At 39.3% G+C, this 22032-nt stretch overlaps 1 protein-coding gene across 1 annotated transcript in view; it reads right to left on the bottom strand.

Moving 5' to 3' along the window:
- The window catches only part of LOC146163838 (uncharacterized), a 120984-nt gene that overhangs the window by 76626 nt on the left and 22326 nt on the right, over window positions 1-22032 (bottom strand). Inside the window, exons 36-66 of the mRNA XM_083380604.1 lie at window positions 21873-21899; window positions 21266-21396; window positions 20589-20840; window positions 20081-20255; window positions 19640-19779; window positions 18983-19153; window positions 18595-18750; window positions 18078-18230; window positions 17308-17463; window positions 16661-16816; window positions 16001-16174; window positions 15353-15511; window positions 14599-14754; window positions 13911-14066; window positions 13393-13548; window positions 12954-13109; window positions 11049-11201; window positions 10440-10592; window positions 9355-9510; window positions 8584-8742; window positions 8114-8269; window positions 7578-7733; window positions 6848-7003; window positions 6019-6174; window positions 5148-5300; window positions 4504-4659; window positions 3704-3859; window positions 2962-3117; window positions 2251-2409; window positions 992-1147; window positions 164-319 (exon numbers count right to left, since the gene is read on the bottom strand). Coding sequence (XP_083236730.1) covers window positions 164-319; window positions 992-1147; window positions 2251-2409; window positions 2962-3117; window positions 3704-3859; window positions 4504-4659; window positions 5148-5300; window positions 6019-6174; window positions 6848-7003; window positions 7578-7733; window positions 8114-8269; window positions 8584-8742; window positions 9355-9510; window positions 10440-10592; window positions 11049-11201; window positions 12954-13109; window positions 13393-13548; window positions 13911-14066; window positions 14599-14754; window positions 15353-15511; window positions 16001-16174; window positions 16661-16816; window positions 17308-17463; window positions 18078-18230; window positions 18595-18750; window positions 18983-19153; window positions 19640-19779; window positions 20081-20255; window positions 20589-20840; window positions 21266-21396; window positions 21873-21899 — 4811 coding nt within the window. The remainder of the gene's footprint in view (window positions 1-163; window positions 320-991; window positions 1148-2250; window positions 2410-2961; window positions 3118-3703; window positions 3860-4503; window positions 4660-5147; window positions 5301-6018; window positions 6175-6847; window positions 7004-7577; window positions 7734-8113; window positions 8270-8583; window positions 8743-9354; window positions 9511-10439; window positions 10593-11048; window positions 11202-12953; window positions 13110-13392; window positions 13549-13910; window positions 14067-14598; window positions 14755-15352; window positions 15512-16000; window positions 16175-16660; window positions 16817-17307; window positions 17464-18077; window positions 18231-18594; window positions 18751-18982; window positions 19154-19639; window positions 19780-20080; window positions 20256-20588; window positions 20841-21265; window positions 21397-21872; window positions 21900-22032) is intronic.

Here is a 22032-nt window from a genome sequence, read left to right as displayed (position 1 = left end):
ACAAGGGCCTTCGGTAAAATAACCCCTCAGCAGATCTTTCCTTTGTCCAATATTTTTATTTCTTTAACGATTGCTATAGGTTTAATTCACGCCATGAATAAAAAAACACAGGGCTCGGATTACGTTCTCGAAACTCTTATCGATTGTTTCTCTCGGTTCCCACCTGGTCGTTGCAGGACTCGTTCTCGGCCTGTGCTCCCGAACATCCCTCATCTCCCGGTTCTCCGTTGAAGCACATGCGAGTCCGGAGTCTGTTTCCACCTCCACAGGTCAAACTGCATCTTCTCCACGGATTCCACGTGCTCCAGAAGACGCAAGCCTGATGAGGGTCACCAAAGAGAGGAGCGTTAGATTTTTTGAAGCAAAGTTGGATTTTGTGTCTTTTGATATTATCGATAAATTAGAAAAAAAATGTAAAACTGAATTTGTTGTTTAAAAAAGTGCCGAAGTGTATTTTTTAAGCTATTTATTTTATAAGATTTGTTCCACTTTTTAAACTCAAATAGGACTTCATGTACCTCCTAAAACTAGTCCGCGTACCCCATGGGGTGTACTGAACCGGTTTAACAAAACAGTGCTTTGGCGGTAGTTGTCATCTTAAGAAATAATTAAATGAAATCCAGTAGTAGCCGTTCGATTTATTGAACAGACACAATCCATAAGAAGCAGATACAATGCCGAAGTCAGAAAAGACATAGTTAAGCGTATTCAAATCAAATAAACATTAAAAAGCAACACGCACTTCATAAGTACCAACAACTTGATGCGATGAATAGTTAAACCCACGAAAGCCCACCAAAAATAGAACATGATCAAAATTAGGGTCGAAAACTTATACCAAACTTACACCGAAAAATCTTGTTTTTAAAAACGCTGTTGTGTCATAAGTTGTGTTATAAAGTAAAAATAATTTAATAAAAAGACATGGTTACAAGAAAAGCTAAACTGCACAAAATTTATACGGAGTACCCTTACGCCACTATCAACTTACCGGCGAGTTGCAGGTCTGGTAAGCGACCGATGTTCCGGGACACCCCCCTGCCTCGGCGCCATCTATGAGACAAACGCGGGAGTGGGATTGGATTCCGCCTCCACACGACAAGCTGCAATCTCCCCACGAGTTCCATGACGACCAGGAAGGACAAGACTGTAAAACCAAGTTGTTGGACGTTGGGTATTTTTTAGTAGAATGACGCATGGATGAAATGACTTAAAGTCGCTTTAAAAAAATCGCAAATCAATTTTAGCAGAATTAATTGTAAGTAAGTTGAGTTTAGACCGAAATGTCTAAGCACTTAAATAAAACAATGGCTGAACTTGATATGTAATTCCAGGCGTTTCTGGGAATTTTCGGAAAATTGATGGCCGAATAGTTTTGCTTTTACGTCTTTTAAACAGGTTGCAATCAACTTTTACATAATTTGATGTAAATATTGTAATTTCTAAATAAAAATTCTGGGAATTTTGAGAAAACGATTGGCCGAACTAGTAAGCATTTACATCGTTTAATTACGTTGCAATTACCTTTAACATAAATCTATATAAACAAATATAATTTCTAACATCTTCTAACGAACATGGTCATTAAATTGACTTGAATTATTTTATTTTGAAGCCTAATTGTGAATGGCGAAAATAAACAATTCTATATATTTGCACAAAGTCATGAAGTTATATCTTAGAAATAGAAAGTTAGTTTGCTAAGAATATAAATATATCTACTTCTATGAAAGCATCATCAGTATCTTACTTAAAACTTAAAAATTATTTTTAGTTTCCAATTTTTGTACGTCATTTTTGATGCGAGTTCAGTGAATGTATAGTAGGATTGTCCAAAATACGCATTTTTTCGAATTTTAGTATGTACCCCGTGAAATTTTTAGGCTACGTCTCAAAATCCCACAAACCAAATCTGGGCACGTTTAGTTCAGTTTTAACGATCTACATCAATTTAATTGAGGTTACATTTTTCGAATGAAAAAAATTATTCTCCACTTGAAAAATTTTTAACTTTTTTTTTAGACTTAGACGCAACCTAACAATTCCAGGGGTTCCCCGCTGAAATTCGACAAAAAAAGTGTTTTTTTAACAACCCTATTGTATAAAGTTTGATAATAAATTGTAAAGCCAAAAAGGTCGAGTAGATCGCCATCATCTTGATTATTAAGACGTTGCGATACGAGCTTGTATCGTCTTTAGTTAATGTGTACAGTTTCCCTATTGTATAGCTTTCTAATATTCGGAACTTACGCCAGCAAAGCATTCGTTGCGTTCGATCAGTTCGCCTCCGTCGCAGCCTTCCTGTCCGAACACTCCGTACAAGCAAGTACGCACGTGAGAACGGACGCCAACACCGCACGTAGCCGTACACGACGACCACTCGCCCCAGTCCGAGAACATAGGACAGTCCTGTAGAAAAGGATGGCCTTATTAATGATCGGCAATCAGAGACAAATAAAATACGAAATAGCTAAATTGGCTCAGTCACAAACGTAATTGCAACAAGACATTGCTAATTTTGACCGAATAACAAGGAATTGAATGAAACCTATAAAATCTTAATAAGGTCAGACAACTTTCTACACATTTGCTCTAGATCTCCCAAATGCTCTTGGTCTCCCCAAAACAGTTATCATAAAGAACAAAAACTTCGTATTTGGCTTTTAATCTTAACATTGGAAGGCGGAAACACCTTGCTGTAAATGGTTTGGATGCTTTTTTCCACACTTAGAGTTTAGTAATGACGTAGCGACATGGCTATCATATAGCGAAGTTGTATCTGCCGAAATTAGTAAATTTCTCACAACAGACAGCAAGTGTCAGCACGATGCGAACAACACCATTCCACTTTTCAACTCTACTTACACCATCTTAATTTTAATACAAAAAATAACCGACAGCTTTCCGAAAATAAAAACGAGGTGACTAACGTTTTGCATTGTCAACTTCACTTCAACTCACCTCAACGCTGCAGCGGTCCTGCTGGAAGGTGCTTCCCCTGCACCCGGCGTCCCCGGGCTCGCCGTTGTTGCAAGTTCTCACGTGGGACCTTTCCCCGCCGCCGCAAGTCCTTGAACATTCGCTCCACACGCTCCAGTTGTTCCAGTACGGACAAGACTGCGAAAACGGCAACAGCAAGTATAAGCGGTCGTTATTTTATCGCTGCTTTGCGATGTAGCAAGAAAAATAAATAGATCGACTATGGAAAATAAAATCAACGCAAAGCGTAGTCAAAAGATCGACAATTTACGTACAAAGCGTTGAAATAAATCGCTTGCTTACTATAACGAAAAAAGCTAGCGAAATTCAGTATACATGTGCTTGTGCAAATGTAAAGATCATTGTGCAATGTAAAGATTTATTTCCTGACTATATGTGCATAAATTGCGAGTTTATTAGAGTATCCATATAATTTCTTGATGAATTTCTTGTAAAAGAACAAATTGTAGTATTAGCTTAGATGTTTAAAGGGTGGTTCAAGGTGGTATCTTAGGATTGGGAGTAAACATCTAAACGGACTAATAAAATACCCAAACCGTATAACCTGATGACAATTCAAGCTATTTTATATTAAAATGATAAAAACGTTAAATACAAACCAATTTTTTTATTTTTTAGATAAACGTATATTTAAAGACACCACAAAACATTTATATAGTTTATAACACATTTGTCTAAACACTATCACCACTAAATAACAAACCTGCGAGGCGCAGACGACGCTCTGCACAAAGTCTCCGAGACATCCATTCATGCCGCGGTCGCCGTTCTGGCAATAGCGGACGCGGTTCTGGCTTCCACCGCCGCAAGTTCGCGAACAGCTGCTCCAATCACCCCAAGTCGCCCAGCTCGGACAATCCTGCGCAAAACAAGGAGTCAAGGAATTGTACATTTGTGCTGTCCAGATTGCGCGGTGGTTGACGGACAACGACTTGAAATTGGGCAGTTATACTCAACGATCAAAAATGCTCAGGTTTTGTTTTAAAGGCGAAACATGATGATAAACCTGACACTCAAAAGTGGCCACTGGTAATGTAAAGCTCGCTTTGTATTGTTTTAACTAGTTCAACACTTGACCAGTAATTTAATCTACCTTCTGTGATTAATCTCAAATCGATTAGCTAAAAGCAGTATTTGTAAAAGTCCTACCATTCATATGCGCATAATTATTTGACAAATAAATTGGGTTTTAATATGGGGTTGTACTAAAAATAATTGTTTAAACATGTAAAACATAAATAAAATGTGTATATGCACATTGCTATTTTTATATTGGGGGCACAGAAAATAATTGAACGTATGTTTACTTTGGTTTTAGACATGTTAAATAAAAATAAATTTATATTTAAATTTCAATTTTATACATATATAATATAAACCGAAAGTAATCCATTCCCATAATGATCAATAAACTACAGTATACAGTGTTCAAGCGAAAAAAAAATCCTCGTCCAAAGGATCGAATGCGCCTTTCACTTGGAAAAGACCAACGAGGTGACTTACCCTTGTAAAGCACGCTGATGAATTGGAGACTAAACCGACACATCCTTCGGTGCCCACATCTCCGTACATACAGGTACGCGTGTGTGTTCGTATGCCGAATCCGCAAGACTGTGAGCAGCTCGACCACTGGCCCCAGAACGACCAGGTCGGGCACGACTGTCAAGGCGAAATAAAGCGTTATTCAGGTGACATTGAGAGTAAAAGGCAAGAAAAGTTAAATGCTCAAAAGTGGAACTTATATCGCAAATCATCAATGTTAATCATATGGGCATTGCTTACAAGTCTTATTTTATTAAACGAGTGATAACTGTTATGGAAGGCCGGAGTTGAGTATGATTTTTTTTATAATAATGGAAAAATATAAAGTTTGTCGGTTGAGCGATCAAAATGCATTCACTTTTTAAAAGAAAGTCGCATTTAACCATATTATAATTCAAATAAAAGAGAGAAATATTAAAAAGTTAATCAAAGTCTTAAGATAAGATGGTAAAATCAATTACTAAATTGGCATAGAGTTTCGAAAAGCTTAATATTAAACCAAGCTTGATACTATAACAATCTATTAGTCAACAATCAAATGACTTCAATTTCACGTCCACTCATTTCACATTATAAAACATAGATTTTTTCCCCTTAAATCCTACGTTTCCGTTGCAGAAGGTCTCCCTCCTGGTTGGACCTCGGCAACCGCGTCCATCCGTTGATCCAACGCAAGTCCTGACCGACACGCGAATTCCACCTCCACAGGATGCAGTGCAGGACACCGTCTCCGTCCACGTGCTCCAAAACGGACATTCCTGGAGGAACAAAAATGATAAAGTTTGAGAGAGAACGAAATTCAACACACTGTGAAAACACATTGCCGATAAAAAGACAAACGATTAGACATTAAAATTCTAATGCTGTTTGCGCGTTTTTGATTATTTTTTCACATAATAAATGAATTTTTATAAGTTTTACATATTGCTTCATGTTTTTTTAAAGCAATTGGGGAAACGATACAGTATCCAATGGCAATGGAAAAACGAACAAAGCACTATTTTCCCTTAGATTGAATTAACAAAGCAATTTTAAACCGGAACAACAAAAATATATAATGTGAGAAACAAACTAAAAGCAAATAAACGACTGCTTATATGGTAAACACAAACTGCGTGGCTTATTTCCAAGCTCCTTCAAATTTAATTAACTGCATGATATATATCAGTGTTTCTCAAAACCCATGGGCCGCAACCCGAAGTTGAGTGACGCCATTTAAATAAGTTGGGTCTCCAACTGTAGTACAGTTTTATATGGTTAGATTTATTGAGATTGGTTCTGAGCTACATTTCTTCAATATTAAAAAAATGGGGAAAAATACTTACAGTAATTAAATTCGGCTCATGAATGCTAACGTGTTATGTTTTGTTCGCTTAAAATAGTTCAGTGAAGAAAACAGGGTCGCCAATGCGCCACTGTTCTAAACACGCTTAATGCTTGGGCCGTCGCGAAAAGAGTTGAGAAGCAAATACTTACATTTAGATTGCAGGTTTCCGCTTCGGCCCTCGGCCCTTCGCACAAGGTTTCCTCCGCGTTGTCATTGACACAGATTCGGTTTCGATTGCGAATGCCTCCCGCGCATGATTCCGAGCAACTGGTCCAGTAACTCCACATCGACCAAGTCGGACAAGCCTAAATCGTACGCATACGTGTCAACTTGCTTTTTCAGGTTACAACGTTCTTTGTGTACAAACCCTTTATACTCGTAGATCAAGTTTCTTGTCACATGTGCAACAAAACTTCGTCGAAAAACTTATTACATTCAAGATACACCGAATGATCGAATGTCTTATACAACTATAATTGTATAACTACATTTTTTGTCATTTGTGCCTAACATATATATAACATTTATTTACACTCATACTATTATTTTGAAAGACCGTTGCCCCCAAGGCTTTTTCTACACGCTTAAAAATAAGATATTACAATTGTGTCTCGCGTTTTTATTGTTGTTGTTTTGTGGAATAATGATATCCTACTTAACATATCGGAACGCTTTCCGGGTTCTTAATCTGGGAGTTATTTCAGATCGTAGTTAACAACTCGAATGGTAATTTGGCAAATTTAACATAATAATTGCAAAAAAATAAAGATATGGAGAAGGGAAGCAATGTCTAATGCAATCTTTTAAAGCTAAGAGCATTAATGGCCTTTAATAATATTCACGATATTGGGCGTTTCAAGGCAAATTATTACTAAATTTTTGTTTTTACCAGATTAACCTTTTTTAAGTTTTAAGATACGATAAGTAATAAACCGCTGGCTTGCTGTAGGCCGATGCATATCAATTTTTCAGGCTCACCTGGCCGTAACAGGTCTCCTCAACTTGTCTGTAGCCCCGGCAGCCGACCGAGGGCAAGCCGTTCCTGAGGCATATTCTCGAATGGGAACGCAGGCCGATGCCGCAAGACACCGAGCAGCTGCTCCAGGAAGCCCACTGAGTCCACGTTACGCAATCCTACAACAAAAGCAATGCAAGGTCTGACAAAAATTCGAACACAGGCTAAGACGAATTTTATTAAACTTGTGATTAAGGTTATAGAAGGCCGGAGCTTGGTTATATATTTACGTGTTTCATAACAATATGTATATATATATATATATAAATAACGCGTAACGCAACAAAAGTAATGCAAAGTCTAAAAAAAAATTGAGCACGAAAAACGTGATTTTTGTACAACGTTTGTTTGAGCTGAAACGCTTTGGGGCCTTTTTTTCTTAAAATTAATCTTTTATCGAAAAAAGAGCACATATAACACTTGTATTTACGATTTTAAAATAAGTTAATTTAAGAAGCCCAAAAATTCTGGTAGATTAAGTCATTCATCGTATGTTCACAAAAAAACTTTAAAATATTTCGCTAAATTTACGATCGCTTTCTAGCTTTTTATTCAGTGAAGGTCAAGGTTGTACATTTGGCAAGCCAGAAATCCCCTAATTGAAGTTCTGGGTTGTAACCAAAACTTACTACTCCTGACAGCACACCGGCAACCGCTGATTACACATCTCGTATAGTAAACAAAAACACCTACCGTTCCCGTGCATATCTCCGTGTCCGATTCAGGTCCGATACATCCGTCGTCGTTGGGGTATCCGTCGACGCATGTTCGGTTTCGGGAACGCAGTCCGATGCCGCAATCGTTGCTACACTCGTCGAAGTCGCCCCATGGGCTCCAGCTCGGACAGTTCTAATTAAAATGCGAACGAGAACAATTAATACCGACTGCTAACATCAAGTTTGAACGTCCTAAATAAAGTATAAAGTTTTATTGAGTTAGTATTCGTTTTCTAATTGAATCAACTGCATGAACTTTTCTTTTTTATTCTACGTACTATACTTGATGCTGAGAAAAAATTTTCTTGCTACACAATGGTTAGATAAACTACATATAAATCTTTGCAAAAAACTGCCAACCAAAAATGCACCAGCTGGGTAAATAATTATGCTTTTAAAGTTTATATCGTTGTGTCGCAACCGTAAATGCGCCCAGAATGCACTGACTTGCAACTCTCTCGAGGCATAACAAACCATTGAAAAACATATATACAAGGAACAAAAAACACGTACCTGCAAGTTGCATCCGACCACCATTGAGCTGTCGAGGCCACAATCGTCGAAACCGTTCCTGTTATTGATGCACACTCGGGTTCGGGACATCACTCCACCGCCGCAAGTTTTCGTGCAGCTGCCCCACGACGCCCAGGCCGCCCAGAAGGGACAAAGCTGAAACGTAATGTGGAATTTATTGAAGACGAAATGTGAAGCTTTTTTATGTATTGCTGAAAATTCACCATTTCCTGTTTCCTGTTTTATGCTTCCAAAGTCAATTACGGTTGCAATTGTATAGTGAAAACGCTTTTGAAAGGTAATTCGTCGTTGAAGAAACCAATGACTTCAGTTTTAATACAGTGACCAAGCGTTAAACTTAAAATGGGTTGCTTAAGTGTAATGTCAAGTGTGAATGCACTGCTGGTCGTCAGGTACGATTCTAAACCGCGTTTTGTCTTAGCTGCAAACCAAAATGAATATAAACTCACGCCAAGGCCGCAAGATTCCGAAGCGCGGTCCGCACCGATGCAGCCAACTTGGCCGGGTGATCCGTTGTTGCAGGTTCGAACCCGCGACCTTCGGGAGTCGTATCCGCAAGTTCTGCTGCAGTCCGACCACTCGCCCCACGGCGTCCAGACCGGACACGGCTGCAACGAAAATGGAATTAGCCATTGATTACACGGCAACTTTCGACTCTGTGTTTTCTGCCTTATGTTTTAGCTTCAGTTGTCCACACTTAGTTGTTTTATGCTGAAATTAGTTAAGCAGCGAAAGTGATTTTTACGTCAAAGTCGTGCAGTAAACTGAGGGCTAATTTAATGCCATGGTAAATTAAATTTCAAGGAGAGAAAAATCTTTCGTGTCAGAATTACAACCAAATGGTACTAATGAGTAAACGTAAATATATTTTTGTGTACGTTTCTGGTGTGGTTTAGAAAGAGAACCATGGTCTGGAACCATGGTCCATGGTCTATTCAGACGAATTGAGTGGAATGTGCCGATAATTCTAACTTTTTTCTACTGTTCAATAAAAAGATGCATCATTGATCGACGGATTCGGTGAGTCTGCAATTGCTTTCGTGGTTCATTCTACTGTATTTTAGTTTTAAAATGCTGCTTGCGAATTCTGAATTCAGTAATTCTAACCAATTTGGGTAAACTGAAAAAAAGTCAAATTTAACTTCAAATCGGTTTAAAAGGCTGCAAAATTCATCCAAATATCCGGGAACACAGTTTAACATCGCACAAGCGCCGCGAACCTGCATGTTACAATCGTCGTCATTGAGTATGTCTCCGAGGCAGCCGGGACTTCCAGGATAGCCGTTGGTGCAGCTCCTGGTTTGTAAGCGAACTCCGCCGCCACATGTTGCACTGCAGTCACTCCACGGTGTCCAGTTGTCGAAGAACGGGCAATCCTGCGAGTGATCGGATATGTTAAGGTCTCGCATAGGTGGTTTAATCGAGTTTAATGGAAAGTAAACTTTATAATGAATTGCAAAGTAAAAAATGTCGAGTAGATCGACATCGTCTTGATTAAGACATTAACTTAAGATGATGCAAGTTCGTATCGAAACGTCTTAATCAAGATGATGTCGATCTACTCGACCTTTTTGGCTTTGCAATTCATTATCAAGCTACATTGCAGATCTGTGCATAGTGTACCAAAGTAATCTTTGTTGTTGCACATTCGTTTCTTATTGTTGTTAAGAGGGTCCAACGTTGTTGGGACTTTGTTGGACTATTTATGGACATGCGATGCACTAAGCGCGAGGAAGTTTACTATTTTCTATTCATATTCATTTGTAACAAAACACGAAATTAATCGCCGTAGTTTTCTAGTATCAATGCATTCAAACGCACATGTCAGGGGATAATAACATAATTTTAAACAGTTTATATATATAGGTTGGACACTTTATTACGGTTTGATTTCGGGACCTGAATCGCATTATGTTTACGATTTGGCGAGTCTTAAGACCAATTCGTCTACGCCCAGGTCACGTTTCGCTATTTAACTACCATTTGGGGGTTAGTCAAGTGGTCATTAAACGCGGGCCGCCATGTTTTAAAAATATGATTTATTCATACAATAAACCAGTTGTTTGTTTTTGTGAAAAGTCACGGAAACAAAAGCACGCCTTTTTAAATCAAATCTGCTACGAAATACTCTTAAGACTCTTCTTTAATAAACATTTTTAAACGGCCAACGCCCAAATACCCAACTTTAAAGGATACACCAGTTTTCAGACGCCAATTTTTTTGTAAACTTGGTGTCACATACATGTTTACAACTAAATTCCAAATACAAAAACAACTAGTCGATTTACAGACAAACAAAACTTACGCCGTTGTTGCATTCTTCCGACTGTAGGACGTCGCCATCGCAACCGCCGTCACCGTACTCGTTGAGGCACATGCGCATGCGCGACCTCTCCCCTATGCCACACGTCACTGAGCAGTCGTCCCATGGAGTCCATCGCGACCAGGTCGGGCATTTCTGAAAAACAGAAAACAAAAAAGTGTTAAAACATCCTTTTTTATGTTTGCCTAAGCCTTAAATGGTTGACTCGGGAGAGTAACACGTATCGTATGAGCGTTAGAACTGGTTGGCATACTCTATTGGTTGTTGCCTTCGATATATATATAAATATAGGTTGCTGCGTATTTTGTAGGCTTAAACAGAAGGACGTAATTCCTTTCTGAACTATATTTGTAACGGACAAGCGTACTTATATATCGACCTAATTTTTAAATTATCTATTGTTTAAAAATCAAAACAGGTATATTCTTGCACCATGACAAGTATACTCAAACTAATTAACTATAATTTCGCTTTTTCAAGTCCGTAGAACAACATTTATTCATCATTGTTTACAATTAACCGACTTAGTGTTCCATTGAAATTAATTAAAAAAAAGACATAACGACTTGGAAAATTGCAAGAGGGACCTACATGTTCGTTACACTTAAGAGTCTCTTCATTTGGTCCATAGGCTGAACAATCGGATCCAAGTGGCAGACAGATCCTTGTCCTAATCTGACTCCCACCTCCGCAGGAAAGAGAGCATTCTCTGTATTCACTCCAATCCGACCAATTGGGACAGTCCTGACAAAAAAACATGAGCATTAGTTTTATCTGTGACAATAGGCATTGCTCTTGTTTGTTTCGTAACAATTATAAATGAGCAAGGTTTGTGAAAGCTTGAGTGACCTAAGGTTAAATCTGCTCTTGTTGGACAGTGGCTGTGGGCTGAACATGGGTATAGTTAACTGTTTGGCCACGGTTACAGTCTACAGAGGCATTATATTGCCTTAATTAATCCGATATGCAGTAAGCAAATCAGCTAGACTGCAAAATTGCCGTTAAGTTGCCGTACGTGGCACCACTATAGATTAATTCGGTGTCACAATTATTATTTAACATGTTCAAAGGTCGGCAAACAAGTTTTACAAAAATGTAATATTAATTTAAAAACCTGAATTGTTAAACCAAATTTTAATATTGATGCAAGCTCAGTCTAAAAAAATGAACATTTTTCCGTTATATTGTTTGAATTTCCTGTTTTATTCTTTATGTTTTAACAGAACATGAAACCGACTTAAACAGAATTTTTGTAAAATATACCTGAACAAGTTTCAAGTGTAAATTCTGCTTGGGGACAGGCTATCTTCATTTTTTGTGATGTTAATTTGAACTAGTTTTCTCTCAATAGCTGAAACTTTCTGTGTTAAGATGTCACGGAATAAGTAGTAAACAGTGAAGAGCCAAATCGTTTTGAAATATCGAATTCTTGCTATTTTTTTCTCTAACTTGATATCAAAGAGATGAGCTGAATTTCTCGGTGATATTCTTGATTGACATCAAAAAATACATTAACCGCCTTTGGAACAACACACATTTACAGCGTTCCCTGATAAGCAGTTCAACCTTAAATTAACCTACGTTGTTCTGCACAATTAGATATATAGGTAAACAGCAGCAGTATGGTCAGTTTTGCTGAATAAACAACAATGGTACTTTGTGACGTCATAAATTATTTTTAATCTAACTAAGTTAGTAGGAAAAATGTTGTGAAATAACAAATGATTTATGCAAGTAAATGTTGGAGTAGTGCAGTTTTTCCTAATTTTTACTCACTACGGTCGAACTTTTTTTTAATTAACCAACAGCCACATTTGTTTTGAGGACAATCACACCTATTCAATACTTCTTATTTGTTTTTAAAGGGAAGAAAAGGTTGTAGTGACGTTATCTAACTAATTATATCAGTAATATCGCCGTGACGTAAACGTAGCCGTTCTGTCTTTTTCCATTCCTCGCTACGCAGTAATAGTCCGCACCTTCTCTCTCTCCTCTTACTCTCTCTTTAGTGGTTTTGCGTTAACTTGCTAGCCAGTCGAGTCTGGCCGTGCTGCCCTTTTTGAGTGCTATTAAATTGAACAGCCAAATTAAGCAGTATTGCAAGTATTGGGTCGATATAGTGACCTTTTGAGAGGAATCAGATATAAGGAGTCTTAGGGACCAAACAATAATCCCAATAAACTTTAGACATCCTCAAACCACTTCACTATTATTATTATGTTAATTGTTATCGAAATGTCGGGTGATTAGCAAAAACGAATTTTAATCAGCTTGAACTTCTTAACTATAGATAAAAAAAAAATCAAGTTGCAAAATTATTTTTTTTATTTCATGAGCGGGTCAATTCGAAGGGTTTTGAGGACCGAGTAAGACCCGCGAACCATAGGTTTGGTATACCTTGTTTTTCGATGACTTTCAACTGTGGTTTATTCCTATGAGCAACTCAGCTTGCTTTGTTATATAATTTTCGTTCACGATGTGATCGCTATATTTTACCTGAACATTGCAATAGGCGGTATCCTCGTTTCTTCCAGGGCATAGACCGACTTCTGCATCGTCGTTTTGGCACGCCCTGAAGCGTCTGACCACTCCCTGGCCACAATCGGCACTGCAATCGCTCCAGCTTCCCCAGGGGGTCCATGTTGGACACACCTGTGAGTATAGATAAAGCATTAGTTTGTGAACTTTTTAAGCTTGTAACGGTGCCTAATAGTTTCTGGCAACAATTTTTTTCAGGTCAAAAACATAAAAAATGCGACGTTTTAGTCACATAATAAACCAGTTTGTTTTTTGGTAAATGCAAGTTTTGAGATAAATAAAGATAAAAAAATAGTGTGGTATTGGCAACCTTATATCTGTGCGACTGAAATTAAAATGGCTAGACCTAAACGAAAATGCAAGTCTTAGGAGCGATCGCAAAGCCATGACGTCATACCGGCAGATTGCAGTCTGAGGTTTCGGTGCTTTCGCCAGCGCAGCTCTGCACGCCTGTGATGAGGTTCACGCACACGCGACGTCGTGATTGGCTGGCGCTTCCACACGTCATACCGCAGCCTCCCCACGAACTCCAAGGAGACCAGAAGGGACAGGCCTGGTAATTGAAAGAGAAGTAACTGGGTTAAAAATGAATACACAGTTAGAGAAACATACAACTTGAGTAACTTATTTCTAAAACTAAGTACAATTATCAAATTTAAATATATATTTGATTGTAAGTTGATATGACTTTTAATAGGAAAGACTTTAAGGCGTCTTTAAGTTGCAAAGGTAAGTGGCAACATAAGATTTATAAGATGTTCGTTTCTTTTTTCTGTAAAACTACGAGTTTAATTAACAATGACGAAATAACATTTCGCCCTTTTTTTTAATTCTCTAATATTAACATGTCCAACATATATATATATATATCGATATTATTTTTATAGTTCAGCTTTACATAAAACCGTTTCCCACCTGTCCGTTACAGTACAAAGTCTCTCTTGAAGGACCCTGACATCCTATTACGCCGTCGCTGTCCACGGAACACGCTCTTGTCCGCAATCTGTTTCCACCCCCGCAATCGGCGTCACAGTCGCTCCAAAGTGTCCAATCCCGCCATACTGGACAGTCCTATATAAGTAGAGTTATTATACCATTTGTTGATATACGTGAATATAGCAGTGCTAAATAAGCCATAAATGCAATATACAACATAATAATAAAAGTTTAGCAGTTTGCGGACCTTAATAGAGATTAAATATATTTTGCCTAATAGAAAAATATTAATAGTTTACATCTATTAAATGCACCATGTTAAAAAAATTATCGAAGTAAGTATAGCCTTTTTAGCCGAGAAATAAGTAGGCTAAAGTTAAAGCCACTGTTTTGGAATTAGTTTACTTGATCTTACGATTGTGGTTAAAATATTTCCCTTGACTTAAATCGTGTAGACAAATGAGTCGACTTCAATTAAACCATTTACCTTTTTAATAGCTAATTTTTCTCAAACGTGTATAGTTTTCACTCAACTTGCTATTTGGTAAAACAAATGTCTTGAGCTAAGAAAAAATTATTTGCAAACGAAATAATTTTGTCAAAATTTATTATATCGGATCTTGTTTTGAGCACTTTACCTATGTTGAAAATGCAGTCGCAAACCTACCTCAACGTTGCAAGCGTCGAAACTCTCGGCTGTTCCGGGGCATTCTGACACGCCCTCCACATAGTTGTAGCAGACCCGCGTCTGGGACCTTGATCCACCTCCACAAGATCGACTGCAGCGGCTCCAACTTCCCCATAGGGACCAAGATGCACAGAGCTACAAACGAAAAATACCGGACCTTTTAATACTCGTTTAACAACCGTGGAAGTGAACGGCTTTTAAACTCTGAGAGACAACCTTAATGTTTTCCATTTTATTTTAGTGCAATTGGATAGCGCAATTTATGAAGCTTTTATACAAGAACATGTGCACATCCTTGGTTTTGGGGGTCATATTTTAGCACTGAGTAGAAAAGTAAAAATATCGAGTGTACAGGGCGACAAACATACTGTTTAAATTTTCACGCATTATGTCCACAATGTTAAGACGGATGTGTGCAAACCTAACAAAAAATGCGCCCTTTTATGATTCACTACAAAAAGATTCTAATATTGTTGTGAAAGTTTTCTTTACTTGTAAAACATATTGTTAAACAAGGCAAATAAAAATTGACAATTTTAATAGGGAATTGCGAATGTCGGCGACCGACAGTCATCCTAGCAACTTACGTCCTTCGGATATCCACAATATTAATTCTAAAAAGGTTAATTGCTTTAACAAAACGGAACTGATTGTCCGCAGCAGGTGACAAGTCTCGCACCATTTGGCGTGCGTCTTAACAAACGGGCAATAAGAAATAGAAAGAATCACCCACCACTTCGGAATAGCAGGCCTCGTCGCGTTGAGATGCTCCGAGGCAATCATCCACCTCCTCCTCACCGCGGAAGCAACGTCGGCTCGTTCTCCTGATGCCCTGACCGCAACTCACGCTGCAGCTTCCCCACGAAGTCCACTGTGTCCATGAACTGCAGTCCTGTAGTGGGAATCAAGTTTTACATACGGTTCGTGCAATCTTTAGCAAAACCTTCGACACGATCCAACTGATTTAAGAATATCGATTTAGGTCTGATGTCTGGGGTTTACATGTAAATTGTGAAAGAAAATCGCTTCACATATTATGTCGTCGAAATAAGCTATGCTTTAAAAGTATTGAAAACACTGTCACGATTTTTTTCCTGCTTTTTTCAAGGCTTAATTACTTAAATAGTTTCAGCTGTTAAACATTTTTGGCTTGTCTTTCCAGTTCATTAAAAATTGTTCTTGGACGCCATTAAGCCGCTGCATTTTTTTCCACCTGCAGCGTGTAATCGTCACTCTCTAATATCGTGCATCTTTTCAGTTTCGTTTGTTGCGTGAAAATCGCAAAAGTACCAAAACGCAGAATCAACACTAGGAACAAACGACAAGCAATCTCTTTGAAGCCTTTCAAGGCGAAAAAGAACGGACAAATTCGATGTCTCACCTGTACGTTGCAGTCGGCAAGTCGCGCCGGATTACCGAGACATCCATTTTCACCGGCCACCCCGAATCTACAGCGTCTCCGCTGAATGTAGGTTCCGCCACCACAAGTTCGCGAACATTCTGGAACGTCGTCTTCCGGCGGTTCGGGCCACGGCTCCCAGCTCGGGCATTGAACCTTTAAAACAAAATGAAATCGGTTGAATGAAAAGTCCAGCAACGCGAAAGTACGGCGGTTCGTGTAAATTAGTGCAATAAATTTAATTTGTTTTTAGTTTGACAACGACAGGATTATAAGTTTTTGTCATATTTTAGTTTTTCGAGAGTAAGCTTTCATTATTGTTCTTTTTTTTTAAACTGACTAGTTTGTTGCAGCAAGACACTGCTAAATGTTAAGTCAAGGGTGCTCTAACTAATTTAAAAAACAAATATTAATCGAAGCTAACTGGTACCTACATTTTTTCAGTTAACTAATATAACAAAAATGTAAGGTATATTTTCGGGTAACATTTGTGCATTTTCTTTTTCGCGATCAATTGTGAGTTCTGCATTGCGCGCTAGCTTTAATACAAAGCCTGTAGAACTTACTACTAAAGCAGCGATCAGCTACCATTAACGCTTTCTTGTGTACAAATCAAGTAAACGGTTATGTTAAGCGGCTTACCCTCAGAGTGCAAGTCTCGAAGTCATCAGCTTCGCCCTCGCACTGAGGTACGGATTCGGGGTCACCAACGCATGTTCGACTTCTGGTGCGCGCACCTTCGCCGCACGTCAGACTGCAAGGACTCCACGGCTGCCAGTTGGACCAAGTTGAGCAGATCTAAAATTATTACAGGGATTAAGTATGTGTACTGTCCAAGTAATGACTTGAAAATGTTAAGGAGGTAGTTTTGCTGTGGCTATCGAATTTTACATTGCAAGTTAAATACTCGTTTTTTTATTTGACGCTTTTCAGCATTTCATAAGGACTTTTGAGTAATTTAACTAAGAAAAGCATGGTACATTTAGGATTAGGAACATGTGCTTAACTGGTTTAGTTCCCTTTATGAAAATAATATATATTTACAAAAACGAATAAATCTGAAAAATGTTTAATTCATTTTAAAGTTACCTATGTACTATAATCTCACATAAATTTAAACGGTTTTTAGTTAACTCGCATTTCTACTGAAGAAAGGAATTAATGGAATAAATAAGATGTCAGTATGGTTCGTGTTTTTTTCTTAACGAGGGCTGTATAAATATGGTCTTTTTTTCAAAAGACAGGTGTCAGAAAAGTATATAGTAAAAGTTATCTCAAAGTAGGCTTACCACTCCTGCGCAGCTCTTGGTCTCGGCTCTCAGTCCCCTGCATCCAGGTCCTCCGTTCTCGCCAAACTGACAAGACCTAGTTCGGCTCACCCTGCTTCCGCCGCAAGTCACCGGACAGTTGCTCCACGGTGTCCAGTCGGTCCAGCGCGGACAGGGCTGAAACAATCACGACCCGTTTGTTTGTCAGGCTCATCCGAGACGCCGTTGGAGCGAGCAACAGCAAACCTAACCTGATACACGCCTAGCACCGCGTCATGCAGTGTTAGTCGGGATGAAATGGGTTACAATACGATGCGAGGATGGTCGCATTGTTGATTGCGCCGCGTTGCTGATGTTGTTAGAGGCTGCAGCGTCGAGAATATGCTTCAGTTGCATGCAAGTTTTGCCAAAAAGCACCGTTAGTTTTCCGGCGACGCTATTCCTCCGGAACGTTGTATTTACGCGATAGCACATGTGACATCAATGTTATGGATATGTTCAGCCCATGCACTTTTAAGCTACCTTCCATTGAAACTTCGCCAATGTCGCAGAGAGACCTGCGGTTTTGTTAGTGTGTACCTGAAATGGTTAGTTTAGTGTTAAGGCCCCGACAGCGCAAGACGAGATTGTCGAGGAAAGAAAAGGGTTAGCAAAGAGAAAGAGAGAAGAACGAATTTGACTTTTTTAATCATCGAAGCCAATCGCCTGGACGATATTTGCCAATCTTCGGGGTTAGTAGCATACAGATTTGCCTTGGTTAGTATTTCGCCCCAAAAGCGTTGGAGACTAACCGAAGAGTTGCAGACAACAGTCTCGTCTGATGATCCCACACACAGTGCCTGGTTGGCCGTATAAAGACAAGCCCTTCTTCTTGATGATCTACCGGATCCGCAAGAAAAGCTGCATTCCGACCAGAACGTCCAGGCGGACCAGGTCGGACAAAGCTGCATTGTGAGTTCACAAAAAATCGGCCCGGTTAGGTCGGTTTCTTGTTTGAGGATATAAGCGATAAATTATTGGTTAACCAAGACGTTATCTTGGCGGCCGAAATCTGGGCGCGAATCGTTACGGAAAGGACCAAATCAATAGCCGAAGTATGGGCTTTCTTGATGTCCATGCTTTTTCTTAGTAGAGTTTTCTCCATGTTCTTCTTTTGACGTTTCCTCTTCAGTTTTACAACCAGCGGTTCGCCTCGGCGTCTGAAGTATCGATTTGTGGGCCATTTCCGTTACGATTGCAACCCAGATCACGGTTTAAAATTGTCTCGCATTACGGAGACCAAACAAAAGTCATAAGATGAGTACAAACCCTGGAATTGCACGTAATGATGTCGATGTCCTCTCCTCTGCACCCAAAATCTCCAGGGGAACCATTCTCACATGTTCGGGTCCGGATGTTGTTTCCTCCTCCGCAGGACTCGGTGCACTCTCCCCAAGGCGACCACGGTGTCCAAGACGGGCATGGCTAAATACAAATGATTTGTTAGTTTTGTTTCTTGTGCTTCAATTGTTTTTTTGCGTTTTTAAAAATTGCGTTTTCGAACCACGTTCACTACCGTATATTAAATTTTTAGAATTTTAAAGCGCTTTAACAAATCTTTATCTTGATGTTACCCTATGACCTAAGGTCCTACGATCTTTAAAATAGCCAGGCAATTTACTTCATAACACTTCAGTAGTGCAACAGGGCAAAGTACCTGGGTGCTACACTCGATGTCTGTCTGATCCACTCCATCGCAACCGACATCTCCGGGCTCACCGAACAAACAACGTCGGAAGCGGACGATCTTACCTCCGCCGCAAGTGGTCGAGCATTCGTCCTGCTGCGCCCAGGGCGTCCATGTTGGACATGGGGTGGTGTTGCACGGCTGTCATTAAAACAAAACAGCTTGTCATTAAAGCAAAACAGAAAGCTGAGCGTAGAAACACAACGTTTTGTGTAACTATGAACCACTGTGGTTTGGTAACACGCTTTTTTGTTTCACTATATGAAATCTTTAGTTAAAACACATTAACTGACAAGATACAAGCTCGTATCGAAACGTATTAATCAAGATGATATTGATTTACTCGACCTTTTTGGCTTAGTTTGCAATTCATTATCAAGCTACATTACAGATCCGTGCATAGTGTTCCCAACTATGAAATATATTTTTATGGTTAGCGTGACAACAAAATAGCTCGTTTAAAGGGGCTCTCTGAAACCGTATGGGACCACAAAATACTTAACTATGTCGATGCGCTATAGCTGTTTTAATCATTTGTTTCATATTTTTTTCGTTTTAGACAAGAGAATGATGCCTGAAAGCTAAGAAGCAGTAAGTGTATAGGTAAACAAGATTTTTTCTCCACACCTCTGTCTGGGTTCTATCTCCTCCAGGGCAGATTCCTGCATTATCACCGAATCCGCCAACGCAAAGTCTGCTTCGGAACCGGGTGCTGCTTCCACAGGTGCCTGAGCACGTTGTCCATGGTTCCCATTGACCCCAGGTGGCTAAAAAGTAAAACGGGCTTTTAAACTTGGTTTTAGGTTTTCCTTGATAGGGAGTTAAAATTCGCTTTTGATTTGCGCAAAAATGCACAGTCATATAGAATGATTCTATACTCTATAGGTAGGCTACTCATCGAACGCAAAACCAGCTAAAAGTATTTAAAGCCATTCTAATATTTATACAACGGTGATTTAAGGTAATATTAAACTAAATCCACTAGCAATTCCACAGGAAAACAAGCCACGGGGCTGCGTCTGTATCGCCATTGGGTATCCACAGCCGTTGCGAAGAAGGGGCCTATACCTTTGCCACAAGCAAACGTGGAGACATTCATTATGACGTCGGCGAGTTGTTCGAAGTTGTCAACGAAGAAGGCGTAGGTGGAGTCCGGATCGGACGCGATCGCTTTGATTTCAGCCTCGTCTACTCTGTTGGTGACGGCGATTACTACCACCGTGATGCCTCTTTGCTTGAGGAACTGTAAAATACACAGAAAATCGTTCGAAGTTATAGCTGGCTGAAAATGCCAAGGCGAATTTAAGTGGCCAGGTCACTTGGGTAGTTGTGCTTTCAAAACAAGCCTAACGAAACAAGAAGAAAAAAAACTATGCAGAAGTTTGGTCAATGGTGTGTATCGGTGCTTGTGACATGCATAAAAATTACAAATCTGTGGCCGTTGAAAACTAACGCTGGCCATAAATTACGCCTGGTAACACTCTATCATTAGTCTCCAACCTCCAATGTTTATAATAATACAATTATCTTTTTTATTCCACGCAAAAGAATCGCTTAAAAAACCGAAGCGACTTACGTCGACAGTTGATTCCGGCTTGTCTTGAGCGCGTCCGTCGGTTAACACGATGGCCAGATCGCTGACCAGTGGGCGGTCTCCCTCGGCCTCGGTGAACATATTGGCCGCGGCGTAGGTTAGCGCTTGACCGGTGAGCGTACCGGTGCCGTTGTAGACTATGTTATTGATACGGATCAGAAGGTCCTCGGCACTGGTCGACTGTGCGAAGCTCCACAGAGGGTAGATCTCCTTGTTGTAGCGCAAGGCCGCAACCTGGTGGGCGGAAAAACAGCGTGTTTAGAGGGGTGCATGAGATTTGGCGGTGAAGAGGTTTTGTGAGACGTTTTCGGGACAAATTGTTTGCTGCGCATGTACAGCAGGTTTCTCTAATCCGTTTGGACCTCCTAACTTTCTGCTTTATTCATTACTAGAATGAGAAGGAGATCAGTACCCTTTTTCCCGAAAACTATCAAAATTCAAGGCTATGAAAGATTGCTGTGGCAAACAGGGCTTCATAAGTGTGTATCCACAGATTCCACAAAAATGACTTTAAGTGCGATAGTGCCAGTTGGTTAAAGTGTGTAGGTGGTGGGTGATAGGAGAACAAAATATAAAATATGCAATCGATTTTTTTCCAAAATTGCATTCCTAGAGCTAGACAAATGTCTTGTTTTAAACAGTTGTTGGCGGAAACTTACCCTGGCTCGATTAAGTCCAACTCCAAGCTCCCGGACCACGGCGCGCAAGAACTGCCTGATAAAGCGGAAATTATCTTTACCGATGCTGCTGCTGGAATCGATGATGAAGCCCACGTCCAACACAGTGCAATCTAATCGCAAGTATAGAAGGTTGTCAAAACACGAAACATTTTAGAACAGTAGAGTTGCCGTAAGTGTTAAGGCATTTGTTGCAAATGCGTTTGCTCTCATTTGGGTCGTTTCTGGTCGGACGCAAAGATGCGAACTAATAACTAAAACGTTTTTCTGACGTATAATTTATTTATTTTATAAGTAAAGTTCAATGTTAATAAATTTGTAAAAAAAATTTATACATGCTGAAGCAAGGTTGAAGACGAATATGATATTTTATGTTATAGTTACTCAATTTTAAAGCTTTAAACAATAGCAAAATTAGCATTTCAACAACAAAGCATTGTCTGTTAGTACTTTACGCAAAATACACAGTTTTGTTATTGACAGCTTGACAAGGAATTTCAGTGGTTAGTAAACATGCAAAATTGGTTAGAATAGATTGTGTCCAATCTAATGCACATGGGGGTTAGTTCTGGGATAACACTAAACTTACTGTCCAATAAGTCTCCGGGTACCAAATCTAATGTCGAAACATTAAAACAGTTTTTAAAAATAGTTTTACTCTTTTTGTGTCTTTTTGTTTGCCGTTAATTCTACAAACTTAAAAAACTGGTGATGAAAAACAAGTAAAATAAAAAGTTCTTTAAATTCTG

The sequence above is a fragment of the Ascidiella aspersa genome, chromosome 2 (assembly GCF_963924565.1).
Source record: "Ascidiella aspersa chromosome 2, kaAscAspe10.2, whole genome shotgun sequence".
Taxonomy (NCBI): domain Eukaryota; kingdom Metazoa; phylum Chordata; class Ascidiacea; order Phlebobranchia; family Ascidiidae; genus Ascidiella; species Ascidiella aspersa.
This window is presented reverse-complemented; position numbering and strand designations above follow the sequence as displayed.